At 45.7% G+C, this 22,434-nt stretch overlaps 4 protein-coding genes across 5 annotated transcripts; 2 read left to right on the top strand and 2 right to left on the bottom strand.

Moving 5' to 3' along the window:
* The first annotated feature begins 4,000 nt into the window (after positions 1-4,000).
* C7H17orf114 (chromosome 7 C17orf114 homolog) lies at positions 4,001-4,723 on the top strand. The gene is made up of 2 exons (XM_077800676.1): positions 4,001-4,073; positions 4,557-4,723. Exons 1-2 carry the CDS (start codon positions 4,001-4,003, stop codon positions 4,721-4,723), a joined length of 240 nt encoding a protein of 79 aa, XP_077656802.1.
* A 2,888-nt stretch (positions 4,724-7,611) lies between these two features.
* On the bottom strand, positions 7,612-9,685 carry Psmb6 (proteasome 20S subunit beta 6). 2 transcript variants are annotated; one of them, XM_026380719.2, is made up of 6 exons: positions 9,554-9,685; positions 9,102-9,169; positions 8,536-8,667; positions 8,289-8,418; positions 7,953-8,097; positions 7,612-7,826 (listed from the first exon to the last, which is right to left on the bottom strand). In XM_026380719.2, exons 1-6 carry the CDS (start codon positions 9,653-9,655, stop codon positions 7,684-7,686), a joined length of 720 nt encoding a protein of 239 aa, XP_026236504.1. In that variant the 5' UTR covers positions 9,656-9,685; the 3' UTR covers positions 7,612-7,683. The 2 variants fall into 2 exon arrangements, with proteins under 2 accessions (XP_026236504.1, XP_026236505.1); XM_026380720.2 differs by having other exon boundaries at positions 7,697-7,846.
* A 4,498-nt stretch (positions 9,686-14,183) lies between these two features.
* Positions 14,184-14,967, bottom strand: Gltpd2 (glycolipid transfer protein domain containing 2). Its single transcript, XM_026380736.2, is given in 8 exon segments — positions 14,184-14,224; positions 14,227-14,286; positions 14,289-14,340; positions 14,342-14,404; positions 14,406-14,549; positions 14,551-14,734; positions 14,829-14,866; positions 14,868-14,967. Coding segments are annotated over 8 exon segments (675 nt in total). The 5' UTR covers positions 14,961-14,967.
* On the top strand, positions 14,477-18,363 carry Vmo1 (vitelline membrane outer layer 1 homolog). The gene is made up of 4 exons (XM_026380737.2): positions 14,477-14,527; positions 17,328-17,520; positions 17,610-17,725; positions 18,010-18,363. The coding sequence occupies exons 2-4, from the start codon at positions 17,338-17,340 to the stop codon at positions 18,305-18,307; spliced, it is 597 nt and encodes a 198-aa protein (XP_026236522.1). The 5' UTR covers positions 14,477-14,527; positions 17,328-17,337; the 3' UTR covers positions 18,308-18,363.
* Positions 18,364-22,434: the final 4,071 nt, after the last annotated feature.

The following is a 22,434-nucleotide window of genomic DNA, read 5'->3' as shown; positions in this document are numbered from 1 at the left end:
TCCCTGTGGTCTATTTTAATAATAGAATATTACTTACAATAAAATGAATAAAGTGTAAATGGTGTAGCTACTTTAGAAAATAGTTCAAGTGAGGCATTCCCAGTACTGGGGATAGGGGAAGAAAATAGTTTAAATTGTTAAATGTAGAGTTACTATATGACCAATAATTAGACTCCTAGGTAGATAACCAAAGAGAAATGAAAATAATCCCTCAGAAAAATTGGTGCACACATATTCGCAACAGCATTACTCATAATAACCAAAAAGTGGAAACAAGCCAAAGTGGATACAAGTCTCTTCTTAGAAGTACATATTGTAAACATTCATGAATTAATCTCTGTACAATGTAATGTTATCTCACCATGAAAAGAAAATAAGTACTGATACATACTATTAGTAACATGGATGAACCTTGGAAACATTAGGCAAAGTGAAAGGAACCACACACAAAAAGCCACGTGTAAGATTCCATTAATTTGAAATGTTCAGATTAAGCAAATCCATATAAACAGGAATGACAAGAATGGTTGACAGGGCTGGGGAGAAGGACAAATGGGGAGTAAACTCTAAAGAGTACAAAGGTGCTGGGGATCAAACCCAGAGACTTTCCCACTCTAGGCAAGTTCCCTATCACTGAACTACATTCCCAGCCCTGAATTGTGTATGTTAAAATTGTGCATGTCAATTTTATGGTATGTGTGTTATATTTCAATGAAGCTATAAACCATATAAACTGTTAATTCATACCACAGGGATGAATTTCAAAATCATTATACTGAAGTAAGCAAGACACAAAAGAGTAATACCAGATAATTTCCTTTATACCAAGCCTTAAAACAGGCAGAACCAGCCAGGCATGATGGTGCAACATTGTAATCACAGGGACTCTGTGGCTGAGGCAAGAGTATTGCAAGTTTGAGGACAGCCTGGGCAATTTTTAAATTTTTAAATTTAAATTAAATTTTTTTTTTTTGGTACCAGGTATTTAACCCAGGGGTGCTTAACCACTAAGCCACATCTCCAGCCCATTTTTTTTTAATTTTTTTTTTTTTTTTTTTTTTATTGTGAGACAGTGTCTTGCTAAACTGCTTAGAGTTCACTAAGTTGTTGAGGCTGGTCCCAAATCTGTGATCCTCCTACCTTAGCTTCCTAAGCCACTAGGATTACCAGTGTGTGCCACTACATCCAACCAGCCTGGGCAATTTAGCAACACCCTGTCTCAACATAAAAATTAAAAAGAACTAGAGATGTAGTTCTAAATAAAAAGGGCTGGAAGCCAGGTGTGGTGGCACTGTCTGTTACCCCAGTGACTAAGAAGGCTGAGGCAGGAGGATTACAAATTTGAGGTCAGCCTCAGAAATTAAGCCAGGCCCTAAGCAACTTAATGGGACTCTGTCTCAAACTAAAACATTAAAAGGGCTGGGGATATATCTCAGTGTTAAAGTACCCCTAGATTCAATCCCCAGGACTAAAATAAATAAATAAATAGGCTGGGAGATGTAGAAAAAAGTAAAAAATAGAGAAGGCTGGGGATATAGCTCAGTAGTAGAGTGTCTCTAGGTTCAATCCTGATTACTGGAGTGGGGTAGGGTGGGAACAGACAAAACCAATCAATAGAAATCTAGTTACTGACTGCCTGTGTCAGGGTATGGGGAAAGACTGACATATAATGGGAATTTTCTTTTATTTTTTGCAGTGGTAGGGATTGAACTCAGTACAGCTAGGCAAGATCCTTCCATCTGAACCACATCCTATACTCCAAAAGGAATTCTTTAGATTTTTTTTTTTTTTTTTTGTAGTTGGGATTGAATCCAGAGGTGATTTATCACTGAGCCACATCCCCAGTCCTTTTTATTTTTTGAGACAGTCTTACTAACTTGCTTAGGGCCTAGATAAGTTGCCGAGGCTGGCCTTGAACTTGCAATCCTCCTGCCTCAAGCCTTCTGTGTGGCTAGAATTACAGGTGTGTGCCACCATGTCTGGTTATAAGGGAATTGTTCAGGGTGATAGAAATCACTCATCTTTTGATTGGAGTTGATGATTATGTGAGTGTATATACTGGACAAAACTCATGGAACTGTACATTATGTGTATTGAATTGTACATACATTTTTACTTCAATGGTTGTAAAAAACAAAACAAAACAGATTTCTAAGTCAGGCCATGTAGTATAATAGTGCTTCCTAAAATTTCCCACGGAATGCTATCCTTAGGCAACAATGATGCACTATTTGCTGAGTTTTACTTCAAGGCACTTGGAATTCTTGGCTAGATTGCTCTCAAATCAAAAGCTCCCAGACTAGGCTCTGGCCAAGCTACACAGGCTAAGGACATCAATGCCTGGGAATATGGTTGGAAAGCTCAGTGTAGTGGTTAATGGAGCCTTCTCTGTAGTCAGACAGATTTCGAGTAGGGTTGGGGAGGCATGATTCCATTCCTGGTCTGCAATAACTACCTCTGTGACCTAGGGCAAATTATCTTATCTCTTAGTACCTCTTTCCTCATCTGTAAAATCAGGACAGTAATAATAATAATCTTAAAAGATCATTGAGTTCTAGGGGTGTGGTTCAGTAGCAGAGTATAGGCTTAAGGGCCTGGGTTTGTTTCCACCCCCCCCCCCATCATTAACATGATTAAATGAGATAAAAATGTTAAGTCTCTAGCATCTACCGGGCACTGCATAATTAATCAATTACAACTATCCCCATAAAAAATGGTCAAGAGTGCTGGGCACATGACACTGTACCTGTTGTTCCAAGGAGTTCAAGACCAGCTTGGGCAACATAGTGAGACCCCGTTTCAAAACAAAGAAATAAACATAAAAGGGACAAAAGCTGCCAGACCATTTAATGAGAACATAACATTTCCCTGTCTAGTAAAGTTTCTCATTCTAAAAATTGAGTATTCTTTCAAAATTTATACATTATACCTTCGGTACTCCCCCCTTTTTTTTTTTTTTGGTATCAGGGATTGAACCTAGGAGTATATAACCACTAAGCTGTATCCTCAGCCCTTCTTATTTTTTATTCCAAGATAGGGTCTCACTGAGTTGCTAAGGGTCTTGCTAAGTTGCAGAGACTGGCTTTGAACTTGTGATCCTCCTGCCTCAGCCTCCTGAGCCACTGGAATTATAGGTGTGTGCCACCATGCCTGGCTCAACTCCAAATCTTATTCTAAACTTAAAAAAAAAAAAAAATAAAGTGTTGGCTAGGTAGCTCAGTGTAGAGTGCTGGTGGCAGGACAAGCTAGCATGCGCAAAGTCCTAGGTTCAATCCCTGGTACAGAAAGACAGGAAGGAAGGAGGGAAGGAAGGAAGGAAGGAAGGGAGGGAGGGAAGGAAGGAAGGAAGGAAGGAAGGAAGGAAGGAAGGAAGGAAGGAAGGAAGGAAGGAGTGAGTGTGGGTAGGCCCTAGCCATATAAATTAGTGACAGAGCACATGCTTATTAGCATGCACAAGGCCCTGGGTTCAACACCTAGAAGAAGAAAAGAAAGAAAGAAAATACAGATTCTCAACCCTGGCAGTGTCTAGCCTCTGGCACCAAGTTCTCAGGCATTGTTCTACTGAATTTTCACGAGTCATAGCAACTCTGTGTTTATCTCTGCCATGCCATGCTACAGCCACCCCCCCACCCCATTCTGCTGCTTTTACATGAGTATCAGAGAGAAACTCAAAATTAAAGGGGCACAAGAAATAAATGTCTGAGGATGTAGCTCAATGGTAGAGAACTTTCCTTGCATGCTTAAGGCCCTGGGTTCAATCCCAAGTAACACACACACACACACACACACACACACACACACAGGTGTCTCAATGGGGGGTATTCTCTCCCACTCCCTCCTCCTCCCTGCTCTTCCCCTTCTATCCCCTGGCGCCTATAATCACCAGGCAGTCTGAGGCTAAGTGGTAGTTTTGCCCTTGGTGGGGGGGCTTAGAAACCACACTCCTCCCCTTGGGGCCCTCCTGGCCATTCCCAGCATCCTGGTCTTCTCCATTGTTGAGATGGGTCTGAAGGGTGTATGGTGTTTCCCATGGTGTGGATGCCGGAGACAACGGGGGACTGAAAGAGGAGCAGGTATGAGGGTTAACTGAGGGAACAGGGGGATTGTTAGGCATACGGATAGACAAGTGTACGGGGAGAAAGATAAACCCTCAAACCGGCAAAGGAAAAAGGATCCTGTATCTCCTTGGTTTGGAGGTGGATTCCTCACTTTCTCACAAGACTGGTTAAAGACTTTGCAGAGTCCAGTACAAAATGGAACAGTGGTGCCCTGTGACAAAATTTAAAAACTTTAAGATGGTGACAGTAGACCACTATTCCAAGCGTGGGAGACTTTCTGAGCAGGAGAGGGACTTAGGGGGATTTTGCAATTGCTCAGGCTGCATGCCTGTGAAGCCAGCCTTGCTTTTTAACATCCCTGCTGCTGCCAACAACTTCCCTCATCCCTCAGACTCCCAGGACAATTTCTTTCCTCTTCAGCTACTGATGGGAGGTGGTGTGGGGGGAGTTGAACCCTTAACCACAATCCCTTTCTTCCTCCTCCAATATCCCTTGTAGGCCTGAGTTCTGCTGCCCCTCCAGATTCCAGCCCAGCTACCACCCTCATGGTGACTGAGGGAGGGCCACCCTCCCCAGGGGCTGGTGCCTACTTCAGCAGAAAAGCCCGACTCTCCTTCCGCCACCAGCTGCATGATGTAGCATCAGCCAATGACTCCACCATTTGAAGGGAGGCAATCAGGGGCTGAACCTCCAGGAAGACTTGGAAACCTCCCTTCACCCCATTTCTCAATGGTCCCAGTGTCTGGCTCCCCCAAATCTATCATGATCTTCTCATTAAATTCTTTCAGACTTTCCAAGTGTTCTGTGTATGACTGGAAGGTTGACAGGGTCAAGGCACTAAGGCCGAGTATAAGGCTGAGGTGGGAAGTGTAGCATCAGGTGGGAGTGGGTCACAGGAATGGTGATTACGAGGCAGACCCCAGGTGTGCTAACAGGAAAGTAAACTTGCTGAAACCCAGCTTGAGCGATGAGTGTGGTGAGAACAAGTTTGGGGAGGTTGGTTTGCAGGGTATGGTGGCACTTGCCTGTAATCCCAGAGACTCAGGAGGCTGAGGCAGGAGAATTGCAAGTTCAAGGACAGCTTCAGCAATTTAGTGAGGCACTAAGCAATTTGGCAAGACCCTGTCTCAAAATTAAAATAAAATAAAAATAAAAGGCTGGAGATGTGGCTCAGTGGTTAAGCATCCCTAGGTTCAATCCCCAGTTTAGGGGGGCGGATTGTGGGAGGTTGGGCAGGACAGATGGGATTAGGGAGCATATCATTCAATAAATATTTGGTATTAACTGTCTGCCAGATATAGAGAATGTATCATTGAATCAAGAAGAAAAAACTCTATTTCTATCTTTTTTTTTTTTTTTGAGCTGACTTTCTAGTACAGGGAGAAGACAAGTAAACAAATAAGCATGACAATGAGACATTAACAAGAAAATTAAACAGGGTAAAGTGAAAATGAGATGGCAGAGGATGGTGTTTCTTTAATTTCAGATGGATAGGAAAGGCTTTTCTGAGTTGAGACCTGAACGACAAGCAGCTAAGTGAAAGCTGGGAAATGAGGTATCAGTGTAGGCCACTGACTCTAGCATACCACTCCGATGCAGGATAGCAGTGAGGCTGTATATATGTGGGGGAAGGGGTATATGGTAAATTTCTACTTTCTACTCCATTTTGCTATAAACCTAATACTGCTGTAAGAAACAATTAAAAAAAAAATCAGACTGGTGCAGGGCTGCATACCTATAATCCCAGTGACTGGGGAGGCTTGAGTCAGGAGAATCACAATTTGGAGGTCAGCCTTAGCGACTCTGCTGGACCCTTAACAACTTAATGAGAACCTGTCTCAAAAAAATAAAAAGGACTGGGGATGTAGTTCAGTGGCAAAGCGCCCTGGGTTCAATCCCCAGTAACAAAGAATAAATTAAAATTTTCACAGGACTGGGGGTATAATTCAGTGGTAAAGCTGTTACTTAGCATGGATGAGGCCCCCCAGGCAGAAAAAACAGTAAATGGTAAGGTTGTAGGAAACCAAAAATAAGGAATGACTGGAGTGTTAAGGTTAAGCAATTGTTGATCTTCAAAGTCTTGGTAAGGAGCCAAAATATTAGTCCAGGTAGTATGGTAAGGCATCAAAGAATGTTAAAGCAGGGAAGCAACATGGTCTCATGTTTACAAAGGTTACTTCCCTTGCTGTATGGGAAAAGGACTGTCCTAAGGGCAAGTAGGAAGCAGAAAGGCCATTTAGGAGGTTGCTGTCATTCAGAGATCATGGTGGTTTGGATCAGGGTAGTGGTATGGAGATGGTAAGTAGATGAATTCTATGTATACCCCTCTCTCTTGCCCTCTAAACCCCTCCAGGGCAGGATATTATGCATACTAGAACAAGGTTTCCAAATGTATCTTTTATGGTTCCCTGACCCTTACACTGGAGAAAAGAAGACTAAATATTTGTCACTGTCAATAAGCATCACTGAATTCCTTTAGGTCCTTGACCGTTGGAGGGAACAGAATCCATTCTCAGCCTTCTGTGGGAATGGTGACTTTCAAAGCCAGTTTAAAGAGTTTAAATTCCACTTGCAGACAAGACCTTCTTTCCCCTGAAGCCAAGGAAGTCACATTGCTATGTCCTGACCACAAGATGAGGTAACAGAAGTTAAGTATGGAGAAAGAGAACCATGAGGTGAGGCTAAAGGAGAGTTCTTCTGGTCTTCGGCACAGTAATCACTGATGATGACTGGTATGCCAGGAGAGATGACCTCAATCTCAGAATTCTAAATTCTACCTTGGACTTGAACATAGAGGGGTAGGTATTGTTGGTAGCCCCCACATTAACCATATTCTAATAGTTTAAGAAGCTAGAAATGATAGAGAAAAGAAAATATGGGGATAGTTTGGAGAAAGAGGTTTGAAAACCAACCAAGTAGCTGGGGGCAACCATATAGCATGTGTCACTGTTGGTCATCGATTCTAACCAACACACCACCTAGTGTAGAATGTTGAAAGCAGGGGAGGCAGTTGTATGTGGGGACAGGCATATATATGGAAAAATCTCTAACTTCCACTCCATTTTACTGAAAACCAATACTTCTCTAAAAAAGTTTACCAAAACAAAAAAGCAAAAACAAATCCTTAAAAAAATCAGGTTGGGTGCAGTGCATACTTTTACATGCTTGTAATCCTGACTATGTGAGGTTTGAGATAGGCTGGCAGTGAGGTAGGAGGATGGCAAGCATGAGGCCAGCCTGGACCCTGCTGGAATTACAGCTCAGTGGTAAAGCACTTGCTTAGCATGTAGGAAGTTCTGTTATGATTAATCCATAACACCACAAAAAGAGCAGAGAAAAGAAGGGGGAAGGGGTGGAGAAGGGAAAGAGGAGGAGGGAGGAAGAAAGAAAACCACACATGCAAAAGTTTAGTGAAGAGTGGTGGAACATTCATAAACTCCCTCAATCTCCTGTGTAACTCCTCTTGAGTTTAGTGCAGTGGTTTGCACAAACCACTAGTGGGCCAGACAAGTTCAGGCTTGAGGTTAAGAAAAGAACCTCAAATTACAAAGACTCTCTTTGACAAACTGTTTATTAAATTCTTATCGTTACGGGGTGAATATTATTACATCCTAGAATCGCAGACTTAGGGAGGTGGTAAAGTAGCAATGGTGAATTTGGGTATCTGGTCTCCCAAAAGTACCTGCCGCTCTACCCCCGATTCTTCAATGGCTGCCAGGCGGATCACCCCTCCACTGGAGCCATCCCGTTCCATAGCCAAAGCAAGAGCTGTGGATAAAAGGAGGAAGTTGGATTTGGAGTTAGTTGCTGGGAGTACTGTAATAAATGAGAAATGTTGGCCTGGCTTAGGTAGGGAGAGTTGATGACCACAGGCCCAGAAACCCAAGTTCTCACCATTGGCAGTGAACTGCAGACACTCCTCCTTAGTCATGCCTTCACGGTAGGTAGCATCAACATAGCCATAGATATATGAACTCCCAGAGCCTCCAATGGCAAAGGACTGCCTTACCATCATACCTCCCATGGGAACTGAGTATACCTGCCAGACGAAGGAGAACAGTCACAGTGTATAACCTTCTCCCAGCACATATACATCCACCTTCCCATCGTGGGATCAGTCTGGGGAGAGTTAATGGTAAGTGAGGTAGAAACTGATATGAGAAACAGAAAATGGTCAGAGTAGAGAAAGGATCTAAGGCAAGGCTTCAGTGCTGGAGTAGATTATCTCACCTGTCCTCCTTCTTGAGGATCCCAGCCAGCAATGATAATTCCCGCCATCAGATCTTCCCGGTATCGGTAACACATCTCCTTAAAGAGGCTGGCTGCTGTGTGCACCAATGGAGGCTCATTCAGTTCAATGCTGGAGGGTTGGGTGGGGGTTACAAAGAAGGCAGTCTTAGGTCCTGACAGTGAGCCCACTTAGTGCCTCAGGTCCCAGGACCCTTCCCATACTTGCTCCTTCCCTGCCTACAAGCACCTGTGGAATCCAAGCTGATAAGTGACAGCATCTGCTACAGCCTGGGTGTCAGCTGCAGAGCCTGAACGGCAGCAGAAAATATGGTCATGAATAGGAGTCAGCTTGTCAGTCACTCGATTGGCGATATAGGACCTGCAAGATGGCAGAATAGTGAGGGAAAGACCCCACCTGCCTCCCACCTCCATCCCATCACTCTCCACAGGGGAATGGGGGGTACCTGGGGTGTGAGTGTTTTTAGGGATAGGAAACCAGTATTGCTTATTGGTTCTCATACAAATGGAAGTAGTGGATGGAGAACAGACTTTTATAAGGATGAATGAAACTATAGAAATACAAGCTGGGATAAATCTTTCTCTCCAGGTAGACGAGAAATTTCCCTGCCCACATTAATCTGGAGGATTAAGGATGGACTGGCAGGGCTTGGGATGCGTGGCTCAGTGATAAAGCACTTGCTTGGCTGGCCACAGGTTTGATTCCCCAGCACCGAAAGGAGGGAAAACAGGATGGTCCGGCATGCAAGAAAGGGAAAGATGGGAAAATCTTTCATAAATCTGTCCTGAGCTCACCCAGTGGTTGTTCTGGAGTCTGCTCCCAGAACCACACCCCCGTCAAATTGCACAGCCATGATAGTGGTCTGAGAAAAGGGAGAGAAGGATGAGTCTAGACTTTTCCACATTCCCCAACATACATAAACCCCAACAATTCCCTCCCCAGATCCCATAATACAAAACTCGTGCGCCGCGGACCCATTTTCCAATCCTGTGGGGGCCTCTACACTCCTCAAAATACCAGAATTCCAACCCTCAAGCTCAAAGGTTTTATTTGCCCTGAAAGATAGAATTTCAGACTTCAACCCACCCTTTACTCCTCATTACCAACGTACCACACAACTCCAGCATCCTCAGAATACCTCTCTCTCGCCGTGAGCATAACACAATCCACCTCCCCTCTCTCAACCCCACTTGGGCTTTATCCTCCCCAGTTGTGCACATTTTCTGAATCCTGACTCCTTCCTCACCCCTGTGGAGACTTCCCGGTTTTCCCAGTCTGGGGCGACAGCCTCCCGCCCCCAGGCGGGTGCGGGACCCTCTCCTCGAGCAGCAACTAAGGTAGCCGCCATCTTCCTCCTCCTCTGCTGCCACAAAGCAACTGTCGTAAAGCGCTCTGTCACTCTCTCTGAGGCCTTCTGGGAGAGAAATCATGCCGCGGTTGACGGCAGAAGGGAAATGAAAGTAGAGGGTACGTTATTTTGCGACAGTGAGCACTTGATGGCAGTGTGTCAGGCAACAAATTAAAGAGAGCGGGGCAGAGAGACAGCGGAAAGAGAAAGTCCTGTCTTGCTGTGGTGGCGCAAGCCTATTACCCCAACGACGGAGGATCGCAAGTTTGAGACCAGCCTTGGCAATTTAGTGAGATCCTGTTTCAACATAAAATAAAAAAGGTTTGGTGGATGTAACTCAGTGGTAGATCATTCCTGGGATCAGTGCTTAGTACAGGGGACCCCGGAAAGCAGGGGATGTTGCTCGGTGGCAGAGCACTTTTGCATATGCAAGGTCCTGCGTTCAGTACTGGCCTGGGCTGTACTGATCTGTCTGATTGGAGCCTGGAGATCTGAGTTGGAATAATCGTGGGGTGTTTTCATTTTTCTTGGCTGTAAACCTAGCAGCGGTTGAATTACTGGGTCTTATGGGAACTCTGTTTAACATTTTGGGGAACTGTCCATTGTTTTCCGTAGCGACTGCACCATTTTTTATATTCGCACCAGCCATGTGTGAGGATTCCAATTTTTGTGCATACCGACCAACACTTGGTATTGTGTATCTTTTTTTTTTTTTTGGTCGTGGCCATCCCAGTGGATTTGAGTGCAATCTTCTGGCTTTTTATTTGCATTTCTCTAATAATTAGTGATGTTGAGCATATTTCCGTGTGCTAATTGGCCATTTGTGTATCTTCTTTGGAGCAATGTTTATTTAAGTTCTCATTTTTAAATTGGGATTTTTTTTATTGTTGGGTTATGGGAGTTTTTTAAAAAATATTTATTTATTTACTTTTGAGACAGGGTCCTGTTGTGTTGTTCTGCGCTGACTTTTTTTTTTTTTTTTTTGGTACTGGGGATTGAACTCAGGGGTACTCGACCACTGAGCCACATCTCCAGCCCTATTTTGTATTTTATTCGAGGCAGGGTCTCACTGAGTTGCTTAGCTTCTTGGCATTGCTGAGACTGGCTTTGAACTCGAGATTCTGCTGTCTCAGCCTCCCAAGCCGCTGAGCTTTTTATATTATTTTTGATATTAGAAACATCCCGTATATGATTTCCAAATATTTTTCTCCCATTGGCTTGTCTTTTTTAAAAAAAATTTATTAGTTGTTGATAGACCTTTATTTATTTATATGTGGTGCTGAGGATTGAACCCAGTGCCTCACACATGCTAGGCAAGTTCACTATCACTGAACCATAGCCCCAGCCCTGGATTGTCTTTATACTTAATTCATTTGTATTCTTTGAAGAAGGAAAGTTTTGATGTGTGTGTGTGTGTATGTGAGTGTATTACTGTGAATCAAACCCAGGGCTTCATATTTGCTAGGCAAGATCTGTACCACTGAGTTACATTCCCAACCCTTTAAAAATTTTTACAGATTCTTCCTAAATTGTTCAGGCTAACCTCCAACTTGGGATCCTTCTGCCTCAGTCTCTGGAGTCACTGGGATTACAGGATGTGCCACTGTGCCTGGCACCTGTGTTTTCTTTGAAGAGTTCTGTAGTGCTTACTCTTACATTCTTAGATCTGTGATCCATTTTAAGTCATTTTTTTGGTATATGATATGAAGTCTAAATTCATTTATTCCTCTTCCTCTTCCTCCTCCTTCTTTTTTGGTACTATGGAATGAACCCAGGGGTGCTTAATCACTGAGCCACATTTCTGGCCTTTCTTATTTTTTTATTTTAAGAAAGGTTCTAAGTTGTTGAGGGCCTTGCTAAATTGCTGAGGCTGGCAACTTGCAATCCTCCTGCCTCAGCTTCCCAAGCCACTGGGATTACAGGCATGCCCACCACACCGGCTTAAATTAATTCTTTTGCATGTAGTTACCCAGTTGTTCCAGCCCTATTTGTCACAAAGGTTATTCCTTCCCCCTTGAATGTTTTTGGCATCCTTGCCAAAAATCAATGGAGCAGGGAGCTGGGGTTATGGCTCTGGGTTTGATTCTTTGTGAGGCACTGGGTTCGATTCTCAGCACCACACATGAGCAAATAAATAAATAAAGGTGTATCAGTAACTAATAAAATATTTTTTAAAAATCAATGGATCTGGACTGGGAATATATCTCAGTTGGCAGAGCGCTTGCCTAGCCTGTGCAGGGTCCTGGATTCAATCCTCAGCATCACCTAAAAGAAAAAAAGAATCAATTGACCAAAAGCTAGAGGTGGTGGCATTTGCCTATAATCCCAGTTACTTGAGAGGTTGAGGCAAGAGACTCGCCTTGAGTCCACAAGTTAGAAACTAGCTTAGGTAACACAGACTCCAGCTTAAAAAAAAAAAAAGAAAAGCAATTTACTAATAATATATGGATTTATTTCTATACTCTTCTCCTGGTTTTATTCCAATGAGCTATTATTTAATCCTTATGCCAGTATCATACTGTCCTGATTACTGTAGCTTTGTAGTACATTTAAAAGAAAATTATCCAGTATATCAGTGCATACCCGTATCCCAGCTACTTGTGAGGCTGAGGCAGGAGGATTGTTTGAGCTCTGGAGTTCTAGATTAGCCTGGGCAACATAGACCACATCTCCCCCCACCCCCCCCGCCGACCCTCAAAAAAAAAAAAAGCTTAAAATTTTAAAGTGTGAAGTTCAGTGTCATATGGTACATTCAAAATGTTGTATAACCATCATCACTATATAGTTTCTGAATGTAGTAATTTCTGAAATTGGAAGTGTGAATCCTTCAACTGTGTTTTCCTTTTCAAGATTGTTTTGGCTATTCTGGATCCCTTGCATTTGCATATGAATTTTAGGAGTAGCTTATTCATTTCTGGAAAAAAAAAACATAGGAATTTTGTTAGGGATTGCATTGCACCTGTGGATCAATTTAGGAAAGTGCTGTCTTTTTCTTTTTCCTGTACTGGAGATCAAACCTAGTGCCTCATACATGGTACTATTACTGAGTTAGGCCCTGGCCTTTCTTGTATTTCATTATAATCCCTTTTTGTGTGTGTGTGTGCTGGTCTTATGTACCTATTCACTGTACTACTGAGCAACAATACTAAACTATACTAAACTCTTGGCCTCATTTGTGATTTAATGAATTATTTTTTGAGCAGGAAAGTGACAGGAAATAAACTGCATTTTAAAGTGTTACTTTTTCTGCTTTACTGACAATACATTATTGGGAGGGAAAGGATGGATGGAGGGACAACTAAGAAGCTGTTGCAGCTGTGTTTGATGGCACATGCCTGTAATTCCAGTGACTTGGGCGGGGCTGAGACAGGAGGATTGCAAGTTGGAGATCAGCCTCAGCAATTTAGCCAGGCTCTAAGCAACTTCCCAAGACCCTGTCTCAAAAAATTAAAAGGGCTGGGGGTGTGGTTAAGTGGTCCTAGGTTAAATCCCCAGGACCCCCCCCCAAAAAAAAAAGTATTGCAATAAAATTAGTTATCCATAAACTTTATGGACAAGGGTAGTAGTGTAGTAGTGGTGGAAAAAGTGGGAAATTGTTAGAAACTCACATTGGATGTTGATGTGATGAATGGGAAACAGAAGAGTCATATTACAAGGTTTATGGTCTAAGGGCCTGAAGAATGGAGGTATTTACTGAGCTAGCAATGACTAGTTTGAATATGTTAGGTTTGCTATTCCTAGTTCACATCTAAGCAAAAATGCAGAATTCACAGTTGTAGATATAGGATTCTGGAGTCCAGAAGAAAGTGTATGGGAGGTTATAATTTGGGAATTTGCGTAGGAAAAGGGCAGGCTTTTTCATGTTCAGTACTGTTTTGGGAGTGGCCAAAGAATCATTTGGTAAACATAGGATAGACACAAAGTTAGGGAGCTTGGAGTGAGGCATGATGTGCAGGTGGTGGAAGGGAGAGTGTGCTGTTCATTCTAGGAGACAGAACAATGGACAAGATGCACTTTCAGGGGGAAGGTGATGGGATCCGTTTTGCAGGTGTTGTTTGAGCTGACTGTGGATGTCATCAGGAAAGAGCTGCTGTATGTCAGTGGAACCCAGAAGACAGGTCTGGGCTGGAGACGTGGCATGGAGTTGGCAACTGAAGCCGCAGGAGTGGTTGAAATAGGTCAGGAGAAGCTTGATCCTTTCGGCTGCCGGGAACAGGAATGACACATCTTCCCACACTCTGTTTCCCTCAAGTGCCTGCCATCATTACACAAAATGCCAAAGAATACTTCATTCCTCACGGTTCCTCCCATTTTCCTGAGACTACAGAATGAGCGAGAAGCTCAAAATCATCCCCGCGGGGGGGGGGGGGGCGAGGCGGGCCTTGGCTCAGGTGACGTCACTGTGGGAGTGGGACAGCCAAGCTGCCAGCTCAGGTGTCTCCCACCAGTATTGGGGTCGAGATCCTGGGCTGCGCTGATCCCTTCCCAGGGTTCTCCCTTCTGGGCCAGTCTCTCGCCACCGCAGACTTCAAGCCAACGGGAGGAGTCCGTGTCCGGCTGCCAGTCCCCGGTGCGGTTGTGGACATTCTCCAGGGTGCCAGCGGCCCCGTCCGTTGTAGCCCGCGCGTCCCCTCTCTGGTTCCTGGACTCGCCAGCTCCAGCAAGCGGCCGCGAGTTGGGAGGGAGGGCGAGGAGAGCGAGGCGGGCGGCGTGAGGACGGATGAGCCAGGGGTGATATGGGGTCAAGAAATGTCCAATAGGCTTCGCTGCATTGCGTGCCGGCGTCCGGGCCTCCCAGCGTCCTTGTCGCCACCCGGTGGAGGCAGATCTGGGACCAGCGCAGCGCGCCCTGCAGCAAGAGCAATAACATTCGTGAGCCCAAAGACCCGGCCAGCCGAGTCCCCGGGGACCCTACCTGGCAGCTCCTACATTCCTGCCCGCTTCTCCCAGACTGCCATGGTTGTCAGTGATGTGTGGTGGGTGGAATCTGGGCCATGCACGCGAGTCTCCAGTGCTGTCACCTTGGTGAAGGCCTTGCTTGTGGTGAAGGCGAAGGTGGAGCCAAGGGGAGTTAGGAACCTGTGTGCTTGGTGGGATGGGATGGGGGAGATGATTTGAGAGGGCGATGGAAACAAGGAAGTGAGGACTGGCTTGTAGGAGAGAGATCACTCACCTGACTAGTTCCTTCCATCCTGACAATTCCACATCCCCTTTCCAATTTCAGACTGGCAATAAAGGGCCTTATCATGAAAGCCCAGCACTCCGTGAGGCCCCAGACAGCAAAGCTCTTCTCTTTGGGTACCATCAGAGGATCCGGCTCTTGCTGGATCTACTTAGCAAGCAGGTGGATTAGGCTCTGAACACATTGTCCCTAAGGTCTAGCTTCAGTCCTTTTCTGCTATACTCAGCTTCATGATGGGAAAGAGGAGATGAGGAAGAGGACTCATCCTTCACCAGACCCTTAGCCTAGCTCCCTTTCCCCCTGTTCAGGGTTCTATCTGGGGCTCTCAGACTCAGCCCTGTCTTGAGCATACCCTGTCTTGAGCATACTTGGAAGGCAGTGGACCTTCTGGAATGCAGGACTTTGCCAGGGCCTGCAGTCTGACAGGATGCTTGGGAAGAGGGGAAACTAAGTGGTGAGGTCCAGAAAAGGGAGCTTGGGTTCTAAGGGCCTAGACTCCTGAGTTTTTCCCTGAGCAGGTAAGGAAAGAAGCCATTCACCACGGATCTGATCACTGAGATGAAAAAGCACCAACACAAAAATAGAGGAATTGCCTGGTGGAATCAGCAACCTAGGGCAGGGTGAGGCAGTGAGACCCCCCATGGCTGCTGCTGAGACCACTGCCCCCTCACTAGTCCCTAGCTAGTGTTGTCATAGGCCTCCAGGAGGGGAAAGATGTGGGCAGTGAACTGAGATGCAAATTAACTTATTATTAAATTAATTATTAACCTTTTAAGACCCCTTCCCCTGTATACTTTGCCCCAAAGGGCAGCTACCCTAGGGTGAGGGACTGAATGAAGATTTGGGGGGAATTGGCAACAATGACACATCTCTACATTTCCTTTTCCTTTAGGGTCAGCTTATAGTAAGAGGCAGCCTGGGTATTACTGGGGAGAGAGGCTAGGGTAAGAACCAGTTCCCCTACTGTGGACTGTAAGTTAACTCTGGACTTGGATTCCCTCCACTATAAATTGAGGATAATAATAGGTACTTGCAAGCCTCATGTGAGGATTAAATGATAATGATTGTGAAAATGTTATAAATGGGAAAGCTGACCACAATTGCCCTACAAATCTTCCCAAGTTCAGTGGGGCAGGGGAGGTCTTTGGGATCCAGCGACCACCCACTTCTAAATTTTCCATTCTATTCCCAGAGAACCTTGTCATGATCTAGGTATGTGACCTTTCAGTTATGTACTTTAGGTTTTATCCTTTTACATTCTTTTGGTTTAACTTTTTAAACTCCAGATTGATTCCACAGTCATTTATAAAAATTATCTTCATTAACTACTTCCACATGCCAGGCCCTACTAGGCCTCCAGAATATAAAAGTGTTCTCCCAGAGCTAAACATCCATTGAGGGAGAATTTTCTATTTGTTTTCCCCATGGGAGCTCTGAAGAAGACAGGGGCCTTGTTTTTCTTGGATGCTTACAGGCCAAAACTCATTATTACTAAACAAATAGGAATTGAATAAGCAAAGCTGTGTGTATGAAGGGCAGGCAAATCAGGGGTGGAACCCTCTAACAGATCTAGACAGGTTTTGTTTGCTTTTTGTTTTGTAAATTAGAAGTCCACCTGGTGGAAAGAAAGTAAGGATATAGTGGGGGCTCATGGTGCAGCAGCTCTGGAGGCCAAAGCTGTAGGATCACCATTTCAAGGTCAGCCTGAGCAACTTAGCAAGGCCTTAAGCAACTCAGCGAGATCCTGTCTCTAAATAAAATGTAAAAGAGGGCTGGGGATGTGGCTCAGTGGTTAAGCGCACCTGGGTTCAATCCCCGGTACCAAAAAGAAAGCTTGGATACAGGAAGTGATGGAAGAAACAGCCTGTTTTGTTCTTAGGGGGTTCTTAGAGCCTTATCCATAAACATCTTAGAGTTGGTTATATCTGGTACTCTGGATTCTCAAAGGATCAGCACTCCAGTCTCTAAGAAGACCCATCCCAATTCCAGCAGTTCATGAATTCTTGCCATATGCTCACTCTATGCTCCTCACATCCTGGAGCTCCCTAGGTTGCCCCTGGCCAATCCTGTCTCTGAGGCCTAGTCCTGGTCTTTGTTCCCAGTGTTGGAATGGTTCCCTGCTTGCTGGTTTTGACTTCAGGCAAGTCATTTGTCATTTCTGGGCCTTAGTTCCCCCATCAGCCACATAGGAAAGGTAATTCAGACTTCCTAAAATTGTGAGGATTAAATAAAATATGTCTGCAAAGCACTAGCCACAGTTTGTGTCCTATAGTAAGCCTTTAGTATGTGGTTATTATCTCAACTTGCCCACTGTCACTGCCCCTCCTTTCTTAGCTTTGGGACTCTGCCTTCCTGAAGTCTGTGGAGTTCCGGGAACAGATTAGTTTTGAATGTCACTTAATCCTGGAGGCCCTTCCGCAATTGGAGCCTAGATTGGGGCTGATAGGGACTGGACTGATATAAACCTGAGTTAAGAGGCCTGATTCACAGACGCTGCAGGATGAAACCGAGTGTGGGAACCAAGCTGCTGATGCTGTTGTGGGCCGTGTACTGCAAATATGCGCTGGCAGATGGGCTGATAGGCAACCCTGTCATTGAAGTGACCAACGGGGGTCCCTGGGGCGACTGGGCCCTTCCTGAGATGTGTCCTGATGGATACTTTGCCAGCGGGTTCTCACTTAAGGTGAGAGCTCTAGGGCTTGGAGGGGGTGGATATGGCATGGGGCCATGGAGCCAAGGATGGCAGTCCCCTGACTCATCCTCACTACCCAGGTAGAGCCCCATCAAGGCATTCTCGGTGATGACACAGCTCTGAACGGGATCCGGCTGCACTGCACACGTGGTAACTCTGAGCTCAACACTCAAGTTGTGGAGTCCCAATCTGGAAAGTGAGAAGGGGCAGGGGCCAAGCATGTCTTAGGGTCAGGGCATGTCTCTTACCCTCCTGTTACATGCCCTCTCCCAGCAGATAGACTCCTCCTGAATTATGGGGCAGTTTAGACTTGAGGAGGTGGATGGAAGTCCACCTGTCTGCACCTCATGGAAGTTCAGGTGGTTAAATCCAACCGAATGGGGTTGCCCTGACCTGCCTTGGAAAGTCCCACATTCTGGGTTGGCCTCAAGGTGAGTAGGGAGTGCTCGCAGAGCTAGCGCTTCTCCTCTTCCCTTATAGGTGGGGTGCATGGAGTGAGCCTCTATGGTGTCCTAGTGGTGGCTTCCTAGTGGCTTTCTCACTTCGGGTGGAAGCACCCATAACCCCTGGGGACAACACCGCAGTGAACAACGTGCGTTTCCGGTGCTCAGATGGCACGGAGTTGCAGGGGCCTGGGCTGGACTGGGGAAAATTTGGAGAATGGAGCACATCTTGCCTGAAAGGTGCGTGTGGCTTACAGACCAAGGTGGAGCAGCCTAGAGGCCTCCGTGATGACACTGCACTTAACGATGCACGAGTATTCTGCTGCCTCACCTAACCTTGTCCTAACATTGTCGCAGTCCTCTCCCCGGCTGGCCCAGAGGCTAGTCCCATCCCCCGGGGATTAAAACATTTTCATCCTGACTTTGGTTTGGCTTGTTTTAGGAATGAGAAACTGTGTCTCCTTGTTTGCCTACTAACCCGGTACTGGGCCAGGTCTACATTTGAGTGAGATCTCAGGTGGTCCACGGTAGGCTGCTGCAAGTTATGGGCCCCTTCGTCTTGAAAAACAGTGTGTGTGTGTGTGTGTGTGTGTGTGTGTGTGTGTGTGTGAAGGAAGTCTCAGGCTTTCTGAGGACATCTGTAAATACTCCACCTTCATTAAGAGCACAGGTTGTCTCCTTTCCAAGTTACCGGTGACCTCAGGTTAAGAAACTTCTGCCAAATCAGGAGGTGACAATGCTACAATAGCTTTAAGTCTTTATCTTCTAGAGTTTAAGAGGCTAAAGTGTCTTTTTCCATAGTTTCCAAACCCCCCCTTGCTAAATCCAAATTTGACTTTTTAAATACTGTTAAGGACCTTTTGTCCTTCATTGCTGTTCTCTCTGCCTAGAATCCCCCAGGTACCTAGATGGTTAGCTCATCCTTCAGATTTTAGCTCAAATCTCATTTTCTCAGACTTTTCCCTGTCATTAAAAAACAAAAACAATAAACAAAAACACAATAACTCCATCAGTTAATATCTATTCTATTACCAACGTGTTTTTAAAAAGTTTTTACAGCTGGGTGCCCTGGTAAACACCTGTAATTCCAGCCACTTGGGAGGCTGAAGTAGAAGGATCACCAGTTGGAGACCAACCTGGACAATTTAGCTGAACTTGTCTGAAAATGCAACAAAAAAGGGTGGGGATGTGTGTAGCTCAATGGTGTGATAGTGCACTCTCAGAGCATGTGTGAGGCCCTGGGTTCAATAATCTCCAGTACTGAAAATAGAAAAATAATTAAATAAATAAATTAAAACGTGTTAACTATCAACTAAAATAATCCTTTGCTTTTTTAAAAATTGCCTTTTCCACTCCTGGAATGTTCAATTCTTTGAAAGCACAAAACTCATCTGCCTTGTTTACTACTGTATTTCCTGCACAACTTAATAGCTCAGTAACTGTTCAAAACAAAACAAATGGGGTGAAGGGGCTCCAACAGGGTTGGAGAACACCAAGCTCAGGAGGCCCTCAAAGACTCTTGCTGATTTAGGGAGTAATCTGAGCTGGGAGGGTTGGAGGTGGACTCAAAACAGTTTATTCCAGGGGCTGGGGATGTGGCTCAAGTGGTAGTGTGCTCGCCTGGCATGCGTGCGGCCTGGGTTCGATTCTCAGCACCACATACAAACAAAGATGTTGTGTTGGCCAAAAACTAACTAACTAACTAAATAAATAAAAATTCTCTCTCTCTCTCAAAAAACAAACAAAACCAGTTTATTCCAGTGAGCCAGGGAGTGGGCGGGCTAGGGAAGGGGTCCAGGAGAAAGCAGGTGTAACCTGGCAATCAGTGGAGGTTCAGTGAGCAGAGAGCCCTTCAGAAAAGAGAAAGGGAGTGAGGACCTAGCCAGGAGCAAGCAGGTCCCTCCACAACTCCACCTCATGCTGTCCCACCTCCTTTTTCCTCCAGTTCTCACAAATGACACCAATAATATAACCAAAAACTTGGTCCTTGTCCCCAGTGCCAATTTAACAGTTTGGAGAAAAAAGTAAAAGTAATTTTATTGCTTTGCTAGTGAAGGAGAAACGCGGGGGAGTCCTGTCCCAGAGGCTGTGATTCTGCCCATCAGGGAAAACAGAGGGCTTTTAAGAGGCTCTTCAAAGGGCTACATTCCAGGTGTGCCTTGATTGGGGTCAGGGGTGTTCCAGGAGTCCAGATAGTGTGTTAGGATTTACTTGTTAATTTGGGAGATATTCACTTCCTAGATCCTCTGGCAGACAAGTACTTCCCCTCACCCCCATTCCCCCAGGTTAGGGAGGGGGAGAGGTAGAGGAAAAGAAAAAACGTCTCTTTTATTCCAGTGAGCCAGGGAGTGGGCGGGCCAGGGAAGGGCTCCAGGAGAAAGCAGGTGTAACCTGGCAGTCAGTGGAGGCTCAGTGAGCAGAGAGCCCTCCAGAAAAGAGAAAGGGAGTGAGGCTTCAGAGCAAGGAAGGCTACATTCACAGCGTGAAGTGGACAATGAAGAATATGGTTACCTACCTGTCCTCCAGCCCCACTCTAAACTCCTCCCATTACCTGGCCACCAAAGGGGCCCTGCCAAAAGTAACTCCTCCTGTTAGGTTGGTGGTGGCGACTTAGTGGCTAGAACAAAGCAGCCCGAGCGGGAAAAGAACATCAATCAGATGCCAACGGAAACACCTGTCAATCAGCCAGATCTCCTGACTAAAGCCTGTTCATCAGCAGGACCCCCTGGCCAATCCTGGAGTTCAGCCAACTCCCCTGACCACCTCCAAGGGGGCAAGGGACCCTAAAAACACCTTTTCCTGTCCCAAGCCCTTCCCTTCCTGCTGTAAGCCCCATAAAAGTCCAGTCCGGTCAAGCTTCCACGCGGTTTCTCCTCAGACCCTTCCCCTGTCCACTCTGTGGGTCTGATGGAGTTCCAACCGTGAGTGATATCTCAATAAAGCCTCGTTCAGCGGCCCTTTTAAATCTGCCTCCTTTGGTTGCTGCCTGCCAAGCCTGATCTGATACCTCCCAGGACCTAGCTCAGCTAAAAATCTATAAAACCCAGATTATCCTCATGATGACCTGATGTCCCCCACCCCATTCCCCAGATGTGCCTTTCTGGAACTGAATAGAAGCATCACTCCCTCCATTTTTCTTTTTCTTTTTGTATTTGCTTTCATGTACTTTCAATCAAATGATAAAATAATAGCGTTCACCAGGTACACGCCACACAGCACCATCTCCAGGCAGGAGGCAACCACCAGCAACGAGAGCAGCGTCACATTCCAGGGCACCACTGTGAGTGGCTCCTCGCACAAATTCCAGTAAGCATTGTACTTCAAGTAATCGCCTCTGTGGACAGGTAGGGTCCAGTAAGTGAAGGAGGTCACCCGGCGCCCTACCCCCACCCGCAGTCCCCTCCACCGGCAGGGTGGGGTTTTCAAAGGGTTAGTTAGACCCACATGGAGGGAATTCTCCTGAAGCTCAGTGGCACCCACGTAGGAAGAGCATGGGAATCATGGGATGCAGAGACTGGGGGTCACTAATAGATGCTAAGCCTTACTCGGATTCTTGGAAGTGGTAGTCCCACTCGCCGTTTATGAAGCATTTGGGTCCAATTCTGAGGCCGACTCCTGACACGGAGAGGCAGTAGATGGCACCAAGCATTCCGAAGATCGAGCACAAGAAGGAATGTGTAATCTGGACCAGGTGTGGAAGGTGAGCTGAATAGGGCCACCCTATCCCCATTTGTGGCCTGATGGCACCTAGCTTCGTCCCTTATATTGCCAAGCTCCCCTGGAGCCAGGTTGAAATACATTTCTGGGGCTGGGGATGCAGTCCTGTAACAGAGTGCTTGAAAATACATTTTCCTATAAACCTGGGGCTTGGAGTTAGGCAAAACTAAGGGCCAACAGAGATTCATGGAGGCTAGGAACTCTGCAGAGGGTGCTGTGGCTCTGGGAGAGACTGGTTCAGAGATCAAATCCTCAATCGCTTTCTCCTTTTTGGGCAGGTGGGGGCGCCCTGGGGATTGAACCTAGAAGTGCTCTACGTCTGAACTACTTCCCCAGCTCTTTTTATTTCTTTTTAATGAGACAGGATCCTGCTAAATGGATGAATTTGAGATCCTCCTGCCTCAACCTCCAGAGTCACTGGGATTACAGGTGTGCACCACCACGCCCTGGCAAAGCTCTTCTTAATTTGAATCTCACCCAGTCTGGATCTGCAACCGCTGCCAGAGCTGCTCCGATTCCCGACCACAGCACCTGTGGGACCAGAGTCAGTGTGATAGTGTGAACCCTCCACCCCAACCTAGGTCTTCAAGATAGTCACCTCCTCTGGAAGCTGCCTATGGTGTCCTCAGGCCTTTGGACTGTAGGAAGACCTTACCTCTACCTGTCCTGGAGCATGGTTGGGCTCTACCTGACTTTATCATTATTTATGTACCTACCTTATCTCTGTCCATATGGCAGCTTCCTT

Source organism: Urocitellus parryii, chromosome 7 (assembly GCF_045843805.1).
Source record: "Urocitellus parryii isolate mUroPar1 chromosome 7, mUroPar1.hap1, whole genome shotgun sequence".
In the NCBI taxonomy this organism is placed as follows: domain Eukaryota; kingdom Metazoa; phylum Chordata; class Mammalia; order Rodentia; family Sciuridae; genus Urocitellus; species Urocitellus parryii.
The sequence above is the reverse complement of the archived record's forward strand: the minus strand, read 5'-3'. Positions and strand labels throughout refer to the sequence as shown.